Source organism: Oncorhynchus nerka, linkage group LG26 (genome assembly GCF_034236695.1).
Source record: "Oncorhynchus nerka isolate Pitt River linkage group LG26, Oner_Uvic_2.0, whole genome shotgun sequence".
In the NCBI taxonomy this organism is placed as follows: domain Eukaryota; kingdom Metazoa; phylum Chordata; class Actinopteri; order Salmoniformes; family Salmonidae; genus Oncorhynchus; species Oncorhynchus nerka.
Genome location: NC_088421.1, coordinates 6,940,380 through 6,950,856, shown reverse-complemented (window position 1 = coordinate 6,950,856; position 10,477 = coordinate 6,940,380). Strand labels below are relative to the sequence as shown.

The 10,477-nt window shown below is 40.6% G+C and overlaps 1 protein-coding gene across 1 annotated transcript; it reads left to right on the top strand.

Annotated features, from left to right (window-relative positions):
- Positions 1–5,446: 5,446 nt before the first annotated feature.
- On the top strand, positions 5,447–10,085 carry LOC115126882 (interferon a3-like). Its single transcript, XM_029656514.2, has 5 exons — positions 5,447–5,756; positions 9,047–9,118; positions 9,278–9,427; positions 9,567–9,665; positions 9,780–10,085. The coding sequence occupies exons 1-5, from the start codon at positions 5,607–5,609 to the stop codon at positions 9,867–9,869; spliced, it is 561 nt and encodes a 186-aa protein (XP_029512374.2). The 5' UTR covers positions 5,447–5,606; the 3' UTR covers positions 9,870–10,085.
- The last annotated feature ends 392 nt before the right edge of the window (positions 10,086–10,477 follow it).

The following is a 10,477-nucleotide window of genomic DNA, read 5'->3' as shown; positions in this document are numbered from 1 at the left end:
TGCAAGAGAATGGGTACATCAACATTCAATATTAATTTGTTATTTGAAGACACCCATTATCAACAGGCAGGTTAGTCTGTAACTTTTAAAGTAGCCAAAGAATCTCCTCTAACGGAATGATTGTGTAGCACATTGATTTACATTAATTTATTTTTTACAACAGAGAGAGACGAAAGATGCTGAATTTGCTAAACCTCGTCACCCTCTGCATTCAAGTTGAAATGTCTTCCCTGATATGGCAATACACCCTACTACATTGAATTGTTTTGCACAGTTGAATGCAGATGATAACTCTACCATTGGAAAGTCTGTTGGGTAGCCAAATCTAACGCAGCCAAAGAGCGCAGTTTAACCTCGGTTTCCCCGGGAGCAATCAGTAAGCGGAGTTAGCCATCCCGTCCTTGTCGCCAAATTGTTGAGAAATTCTATAAGAAGACTGCAGATTCTTTCAAACAACAATTTTATAAGATTTGTAAAAATGAAGCAATCAATAACAACCTAAGTGGTGCATCATTAGGAAAGCCCAACGAGCAGTGATGTCTCTACTTTAATAGAAAAAGTACAACCTATTTTGTCGAAGTGGCAGTTTAGCAGATTGGTGGAAAGAGAGACGGAACGTGGTGTGTAAAAGCTGAATTAGCTTGTCTGTTCACATTTAGATAGCTGATGTTCCATCCATACCCACAGTGTGGCGAATAAGATTAGCCTGTATCAGGAAAATACTAACATATAGCAATGAACAATTATCTAAATAAAAACAGCATAGTAAGTCTAATTAAACAGTATAGTATGTCATGAATTTTACATTTGCACCACATAATGATGCAGTATAACAGTGGTGAGCAGAACGGCATCTCAGAAATAACCATTTGTGGCTCCTTGTCATGGATGGTCTATTGCAAAAGACGACCAAAATGGGTTCTACTCCTACCAGCTATGAACAAGAAGAAGCGGCTCCACTGGGAAAGCAATCACCAAAACTGGACAATTGAGAAGTGGAAAAAGGTTGCTTGGTCCGATGAATCCCGGTTCCTTTTGCATCATTCTGATGGCAGTCAGGATTGGTGTACCTAATTAACTGACCGCTGAGTGTATATTACATGTTGATTACTGTGAGGGTGGGGGCATCTCTAAATATAATGTCCAAAAATATAAAACCATATTATTATACTTTTTATTATTGCTTAATATTGTTATTATTATTATTATTTGTTTTAAATAAATATTTGACCACTTTCCATAATGTTTGTGTTGTGTCACTAATTCTTATTTAACCAAGGTCCAAAGTGATGTTTTGATTTAGAGCTTTACACTTTAGTGGGATTCACACTAAAATTTTAAATAGTGCTTCCCTCTGGTTGATATTTGGGGTACATGAAATACTGGGAAAATAAATTAAATGTATTCCATAGCCTAACTAAACAGATTTAGTGAACTAATCATCTGGCATCCACAGCAAGGTGTCAGCAGACGGGGAAGGCCAGAGAACACATACTTGGACTAGCTAAGGAGCAACACTGGACTGGAGGAGGAGGATGTATCTGCAGTGTAGGACAGGCACCTCCGGAGGACCCACCTTTCATCCGGTCGACCCAAATCCATAAGGTGAAGACTATATATATATAGATCTGAAAGGCTTGGATAGGTAATTAACGTTGGATCGGTACAAGCAATGTTCCCTCAAATCTGAGCACAGCTTCCCTCGGGCTGCTGAGCAGAATAAATATAAGCCTGCTCAGAGAAGCACTAGATTGAACATCACTCAACTTTCTAGAATTTTCCCTTTTAGTTACCTCTATCAACGTTTCACTCTACTGTGGGAATGCTCGAATCAACGGACTATGCAGAATCTAGACTGTCCGTTGCCTTTAATCTTACTTCACTGAGTGCCTTTTTAAACTGTCAAGTTGAGAAGCCACTTTCAATGTAACATACCGAAACAAAACGAACTATGCAAGACTTAGTATGCAAAACTAACTGTGCAAGATATTTTCTTGTAGGCAGAGCGCATTGGAGTATGAATCTATTGTATTGACAGGCACGACGCAGGACCATACACTACGCAGACCAGTGCACCATAACCAATCAGAGCTGCATTAGACATATTTGCAACAAGCCATTACCATACTTGGCTCTGAGCCATTCACTTTGAACTAGGGAAAATGCGCTTGCTTTGATATCGACGTGAGAGCTGCATGTAGCCACCTGTGTACATTTGTTCACATTCTTTGCTAGTTATTGAGCAATTATTCCAGTTTTAGCCAATGTCTGGTCAACAATGGGGGAGTGGTTGCTTCCTACAAGAGCACAAAATGTGTGCATTTCTATCCATCTTTGAAAAGCCAGTCAGGTTCAGAGATTTTTGTATTCCTTAAAGGGGCAGTGTTGTATTTTGAGACTGTCTTGAATAAGCTAAGTAGCCAATAGGTGGAGGGTAGCATAATGTGCATGTTTCTCTCTAATAATGGTATGGGAATAATAATGCTTTTTTTATGTAACAACACAACATTTTCAGTCACCTCCTTGTCTGATGGACAAGTGGATTAACCTTAACCTAAAGCCTTGCATGTTTTTTTCAAAATGTAGGCCTACTTTGAACACCACCCATTGGCTGCTATTAACAGAACATGCAATAAGCATGTAATAATAATGTTGAGTGAGCTAGCCTAGCACGCAAACAATGTTGTACCTGCTGGGAAAGATAGATGACGAAATGCAGTAATATTTAAAAACGTTGGTTTTCGAAAGTGAAAGAGATTATGGTGTGTAATCACCGATGTCATCATCTGCCGAGACAGAGGCTGTCCCACGGTCATGGCTATAAGGGTTCCTAATTGTCAAATGAATGTACATAGTTTTGGGGGGCATTTTACCTATCCCTAACTCTTTTCCTAAATTGAACCTAATAATCCTAACCTGCTACGTTAATTATCATAACCTGCTGCGTAATTTCGGTTAAACCTGCTACGAAAAATCTAAATTGACATTAACTTGGCCAAAGCTGGATCCCTTCTAGTCATGACCCTGTCCCACCTGCAGTCATACAAAATAACAAAGGACTTTAATCTGTATAGCAGCTCGCTGACAGTGAGCACTGAGCTGTCATTGTTCATGTTATTTTGTTTGGCCTATAGAAAATGTAAGGAAAACACATTCATGGCATTGTATCTAGCTTTTAACTATAGATTTAACTTTTTATACTCCAATGTCACTATGTTTTACAATAAATAAAGAAATGCCATGGATGCTACATGTAGTATATTAAGATAACTGCATTGGAGCAGCTGTGTGGAGTCCAACTATTATAATCAAGTTCTTCTTTCTGAAACAGAGTAGCTGTGCAAATAGTTACACGTTCCATCCCTTGAGAGAAGTTATGTTAAAAACAGTATGCTTTTAAACGCTTATACTGTAGGCTATCAACTCTACTCAATAAATATAAAATTGAAGTACAAAATGGATAGGCTACTGTGTTGAAAATACAATTTTCATTGCTCTTTCACTTTCCCCAGTTGAACTTTCCTTGTTTAACAAATGACCTCATCCATGGCATATCAATGAGGGAGGCTATGAAGGTAGGGTAGGTAGCCGACCGTTTAGAAGTAGTGTTCAGGGAGATTATCAAGTCACCGGACACATGGCCACTCTTAATGTCTCCTTTGTGGTACATCTTCTGTGTGTAATTGTTCTTTACCCGGTTGTTTATGCTAAATGCAGTGACCAAAAAGAGCAAATGCGTTAATTTCATCAAACTCGCCAGACACTCAATGATCTTTCCATGGTAGGTCAATGTATGTAACCTGTTACAAATTGACCTTATAGGCAGACATATTTAGAAATATGGCTCTGAATATAGGCTTTAGCATACTGTGATATCACTATTTATTTATTCTAGATGAAAATGGATTATTGGAGCTTAATTCATTCATACATTTAGTTATTTTATTGAGATATGTGTATTATGTGTGGCATAGGAGAGGAGACCAAGAGGCTGTATCCCAGAGGTGGAAATGATAATGGGCCGAGGGATTTTTACAAGAAATCAAAACTGCCAAGAACACACGTGTGAGAGTAGCACTACTTTTAGTTCATTTCTGCAAAACATGTAATTTTGATGATTAAATGTAATGTACCACTGTAAGCTTCATATGTTTATGTTATTTATCCGTGTTGCAAATGATTTCCATGTAGGCTATGATATTTAAATTAAGATACAAACACGCCTTACATTGGTTGAAATTGTGCTAGCAATTTTGTAAAATTCTGTGGTGTGATGCAACCTTGAAATACGACTTTTTCGTTTAAATGTTATACTAAATGAGATCTTATTCCTACTAACAATTGCATATCAACATCATCTTCAATGAAAAACAATAAACTCCTTTACAATACTCTGAATTCCAGCCATACTTTCCCGCCCTTTCAGACATCATATCACTGTAAAACATTGTTGATTCAGATAGTTATTACTTCTAGCAAGTACATATTTACTGGATATCATGCAACATAATTATAACTCCACATTCTGAATGTTAGTTCAATGGAGTATAGCAATCGCTAACCGTGCTGTTACTCTTCAGTCTCTACAGTGGAAAGATAATAGATGCAGAGGTAACATCAACTCACATATCTGGATAAAAGTCCAATAAAAACACACGAATACGGAATACTTTGACAAATGATTTACGTGATAGACATATTTGACTCACAAGTGGGTGTAGGCCCAGATTCAAAAGCACCCGAAATAGCGTCTCCAATTTAAGCACTAATGTCAAGGTAAGCAGTATTGTCAAGGTATATACTGCCTGTGCACTGCATAGGCTACCAGTGTCTTATTCTGAAAACCGGGTGCAGAAAGGAGCTCGTATACGAAATTCAATAAGACCACTAAAACCCGTTTCTAAAATGAAATATAGTAATGTTGAGTGTGTAGTTGATATAACCCATACAACGTTGATCTGTATCTTTAAAAAGGAAGTTGAGGTCCAGAAACCACGTTTACCCTTTAAGCAAGTGGTTCCAACGTAGTTGGATACCATAGTTTCCCTGTGTAAATGAAAAGGTGATGCGTTTGCGAAGACGATATTTAAACGCAATTGTTTCCGAAGTGAAAGGACAACGAAATGTTTGAAAAGAAATGCACATTAATTTACGCTGTCGTCTGACTAAAATGGATTCACAAGTCAATGTTTTTAATCCAAAACATGTTCCTGGTTGGTAATCCAATATTTCAAAATAAAATAACAATTCAGTGAAGAATTGAACAAGTCTTCGAGGGATGCACCTGTCCTTTCCGTGCGTTGTCTCCAGGCCGAAAAATATACTGTCAGGTATGAAAGCGCCTGTCTACCGGGACTTCCACCTTTCAATTTCGGAACACCTTTCAAAATCTTTGTATAAAATATCGACACAGATTGCAGCATGACAGAACTCTGGATTTCGAGAAGAGGATCGATCAGGAAGAACACTTTATCTCGTTGTCCTTTGAGTAAAACTTATTTTTTTCCGGAATTATACAAAGTATAGGCTGTCTTTCGGAAGTCTGCCTAATTTTGCACCTCGGTTGATAGCGAACAGACAGCGAACTACAGTAGACCTACGATAAAATGGGTTCAATAAGCTTTTGGATGTGCTTGATCCTGACGATTTGCACCTGGCATAAAACCTTCGGATGCACTTGGATGAGGACACTTCCTAAGTCTCGGAGCATGTTCCAAGTGTTCAGCAACAACACCATAACCGTGCTTCGGGAAATGGTAGGATACTGTAATGTTTATTTACTTGTTCCTGGTCATTGAGCAGTTGTCATCTATTCAACATTTAATGTGCTGCTGTGGTTCATTCCTGGCTCAGGAAGGCCACCAAAAATTCAGAGATTTCCATACCCAACTATAACATCTTCCGTCAAGATAGAACTACCAAAGGGGGCGGAGTTGCAGTCTACTGCAGAGATAGCCTGCAAAGTAACGTCCTACTTTCCAGGTCCATACCCAAACAGTTCGAACTACTAATTTTGAAAATTACCCTCTCCAGAAATAAGTCTCTCACTGTTGCCGCCTGCTACCGGCCACCCTCAGCTCCCAGCTGTGCCCTGGACACCATTTGTGAATTGATCGCCCCCCATCTAGCTTCAGAGTTTGTTCTGTTAGGTGACCTAAACTGGGATATGCTTAACACCCCGGCAGTCCTACAATGTAAGCTAGATGCCCTCAATCTCACTCAAATCATCAAGGAACCCACCAGGTACAACCCTAACTCTGTAAACAAGGGCACCCTCATAGACTTTGGAGGGCCCTCAACTGGCCCTCCAAATACACCTCCGCTGTCTTCAACCAGGATCTCAGCGATCACTGCCTCATTGCCTGTATCCGCCACGGAGCCGCAGTCAAACGACCACCCCTCATCACTGTCAAACGCTCCCTAAAACACTTCTGTGAGCAGGCCTTTCTAATCGACCTGGCCCGGGTATCCTGGAAGGACATTGACCTCATCCCGTCAGTTGAGGATGCCTGGTCATTCTTTAAAAGTAACTTCCTCACCATTTTAGATAAGCATGCTCCGTTCAAAAAATGCAGAACCAAGAACAGATACAGCCCTTGGTTCACTCCAGACCTGACTGCCCTCGACCAGCACAAAAACATCCTGTGGCGGACTGCAATAGCATCGAATAGCCCCCGTGATATGCAACTGTTCAGGGAAGTCAGGAACCAATACACGCAGTCAGTCAGGAAAGCTAAGGCCAGCTTCTTCAGGCAGAAGTTTGCATCCTGTAGCTCCAACTCCAAAAAGTTCTGGGACACTGTGAAGTCCATGGAGAACAAGAGTACCTCCTCCCAGCTGCCCACTGCACTGAGGCTAGGTAACACGGTCTCCACCGATAAATCCACGATTATCGAAAGCTTCAATAAGCACTTCTCAACGGCTGGCCATGCCTTCCGCCTGGCTACTCCAACCTCGGCCAACAGCTCCGCCCCCCGCAGCTCCTCGCCCAAGCCTCTCCAGGTTCTCCTTTACCCAAATCCAGATAGCAGATGTTCTGAAAGAGCTGCAAAACCTAGACCCGTACAAATCAGCTGGGCTTGACAATCTGGACCCTCTATTTCTGAAACTATCTGCCGCCATTGTCGCAACCCCTATTACCAGCCTGTTCAACCTCTCTTTCATATCGTCTGAGATCCCCAAGGATTGGAAAGCTGCCGCAGTCATCCCCCTCTTCAAAGGGGAGACACCCTGGACCCAAACTGCTATAGACCTATATCCATCCTGCCCTGCCTATCTAAGGTCTTCGAAAGCCAAGTCAACAAACAGGTCACTGACCATCTCGAATCCCACCGTACCTTCTCCGCTGTGCAATCTGGTTTCCGAGCCGGTCACGGGTGCACCTCAGCCACGCTCAAGGTACTAAACGATATCATAACCGCTATCGATAAAAGACAGTACTGTGCAGCCGTCTTCATCGACCTCGCCAAGGCTTTCGACTCTGTCAATCACCATATTCTTATCGGCAGACTCAATAGCCTCGGTTTCTCGGATGACTGCCTTGCCTGGTTCACCAATTACTTTGCAGACAGAGTTCAGTGTGTCAAATCGGAGGGCATGCTGTCCGGTCCTCTGGCAGTCTCTATGGGGGTGCCACAGGGTTCAATTCTCGGGCCGACTCTTTTCTCTGTATATATCAATGATGTTGCTCTTGCTGCGGGCGATTCCCTGATCCACCTCTACGCAGACGACACCATTCTATATACTTTCGGCCCGTCATTGGACACTGTGCTATCTAACCTCCAAACGAGCTTCAATGCCATACAGCACTCCTTCCGTGGCCTCCAACTGCTCTTAAACGCGAGTAAAACCAAATGCATGCTTTTCAACCGATCGCTGCCTGCACCTGCATGCCCGACTAGCATCACCACCCTGGATGGTTCCGACCTTGAATATGTGGACATCTATAAGTACCTAGGTGTCTGGCTAGACTGCAAACTCTCCTTCCAGACTCACATCAAACATCTCCAATCGAAAATCAAATCAAGAGTCGGCTTTCTATTCCGCAACAAAGCCTCCTTCACTCACGCCGCCAAGCTTACCCTAGTAAAACTGACTATCCTACCGATCCTCGATTTCGGCGATGTCATCTACAAAATGGCTTCCAACACTCTACTCAGCAAACTGGATGCAGTCTATCATAGTGCCATCCGTTTTGTCACCAAAGCACCTTATACCACCCACCACTGCGACTTGTATGCTCTAGTCGGCTGGCCCTCGCTACATATTCGTCGCCAGACCCACTGGCTCCAGGTCATCTACAAGTCCATGCTAGGTAAAGCTCCGCCTTATCTCAGTTCACTGGTCACGATGGCAACACCCATCCGTAGCACACGCTCCAGCAGGTGTATCTCACTGATCATCCCTAAAGCCAACACCTCATTTGGCCGCCTTTCGTTCCAGTACTCTGCTGCCTGTGACTGGAATGAACTGCAAAAATCGCTGAAGTTGGAGACTTTTATCTCCCTCACCAACTTCAAACATCAGCTATCCGAGCAGCTAACCGATCGCTGCAGCTGTACATAGTCTATTGGTAAATAGCCCACCCATTTTCACCTACCTCATCCCCATACTGTTTTTATACTGTTTTTTTATTTTATTTATTTATTTACTTTTCTGCTCTTTTGCACACCAATATCTCTACCTGTACTTGACCATCTGATCATTTATCACCCCAGTGTTAATCTGCAAAATTGTATTATTCGCCTACCTCCTCATGCCTTTTGCACACATTGTATATAGACTGCCCATTTTTTTTCTACTGTGTTATTGACTTGTTAATTGCTTACTCCATGTGTAACTCTGTGTTGTCTGTTCACACTGCTATGCTTTATCTTGGCCAGGTCGCAGTTGCAAATGAGAACTTGTTCTCAACTAGCCTACCTGGTTAAATAAAGGTGAAATAAATAAAAAAATAAAATAAAATAAAATAAATTTGATTCAGCTACTCGTTTATGTATACAATAATAATATTGCAATCATTTGATTCTATATTTTGGCATCTCAGGGTCATGTGGTCTCTCGAGAACCTCAGATCACTTTCCCTTACGAGGAATACAGACATGTCGATCATTTCAAGGTAAGACATGCATATCCTACACTATTTAAAAAGGGTTTTGGTTCAACGTTTTTTCTCATAGTGTAGGCCATATAATTAGGTATTAACGAATATGCCAAATTTGCTATACTTTTCTGATATTCATAAGGCATGTACTAATACAAATCACTCTTCTTCTAGGATGACGACAAGATTGTCTTCATTTCGCAAACTCTGAACGCTATAGAGAAATTGTACAGAAGTGATAACTATGATTCTTTCTGGGACCAGGAAGTAGTTGACGAGTTTATGATTGACCTGCATCGCCAGACCTCGGAGCTGGACCAATGTGTAAGTCTATGTGATTTGTGATTTTCTATTTACATTAATGCCAAAAGACAAACATTATCCTATATTTTTTAGATTGCCATATAATGTGATTTAAACGAATCATAACATAACATTAATGACTTATATTTTGTTCCAACAGGTAAAGGCTATAAGAGCTACACTACCAAAATCTGACAAAGGAGTGAACAAAAATATGAGCCTTCACATCAAATTCCTGAAGAATTACTTGAAACGCGAGGTATGTCAATTTGTCTTACCAAGAGAGTGCATTCACCAAATAAGGATACATTTATATGTGATGACACAACATGTGTATATTCTAAAATATTACATGTGTGTTTCGTTCATGCAGGAATACAGCGCAAGCGGCTGGGAAGGCATAAGGAAAGTGGTGCTGGCACACATGCTAAGACTAGTCACAATAATATTGACTAACCAATGAGCCTCGTGTGTGTGTAGAGATGATTTATTTATACTTCTATTTTTTCAACTATTTATTTACACGGTTATTTTTATATATGTTTTATTTATTTATTATGTGACTTTACAACTCTGCGAAGTAAAACACATTTTATACTGAATAATGTATTATGTGCTAGGTATTTTTAGGCTATAGAAAATGTAACAACGTTTTCATGCATTGATTTTTGTATTTATGAAGACCATTGCATAATGTATTTATTATTGCAACAATATTGGAAACGTTCGTTATTGTAACGATTAAATACATTTGAAATAAACTAATGTGACCTCTAACAGCTGAAATATATTTTTAATCTAACATATTTACATATGGGCCTAATAAAAAGGTCCTTAGATAGGCCTGATAATGTCACACGGTGTTGTTGTGTCTTAAAACTTGAAGACTGATGATATCACACAACCCGTGTAAAACGGCTGGGAAACCCTTTAAATGCGTCCACAGTGGAGGCAAGATAAGAAGACATTTCAGCACCATGGCAAACAAACAGACAGGATCGGACATGATTACAGCAATACTGAATGAATCGTGAATAATGATTAGTGAGAAAGTTAAAGACGCACACATAT

Coding starts and splice junctions, on each gene's coding strand:
- LOC115126882 (XM_029656514.2), top strand. CDS start 5,607: ATGGGTTCAATAAGCTTTTGGATGTGCTTGATCCTGACGATTTGCACC. Junction 9,428..9,566: donor CCTCGGAGCTGGACCAATGT/GTAAGTCTATGT, acceptor TTGTTCCAACAG/GTAAAGGCTATAAGAGCTAC. Junction 9,666..9,779: donor AGAATTACTTGAAACGCGAG/GTATGTCAATTT, acceptor TCGTTCATGCAG/GAATACAGCGCAAGCGGCTG.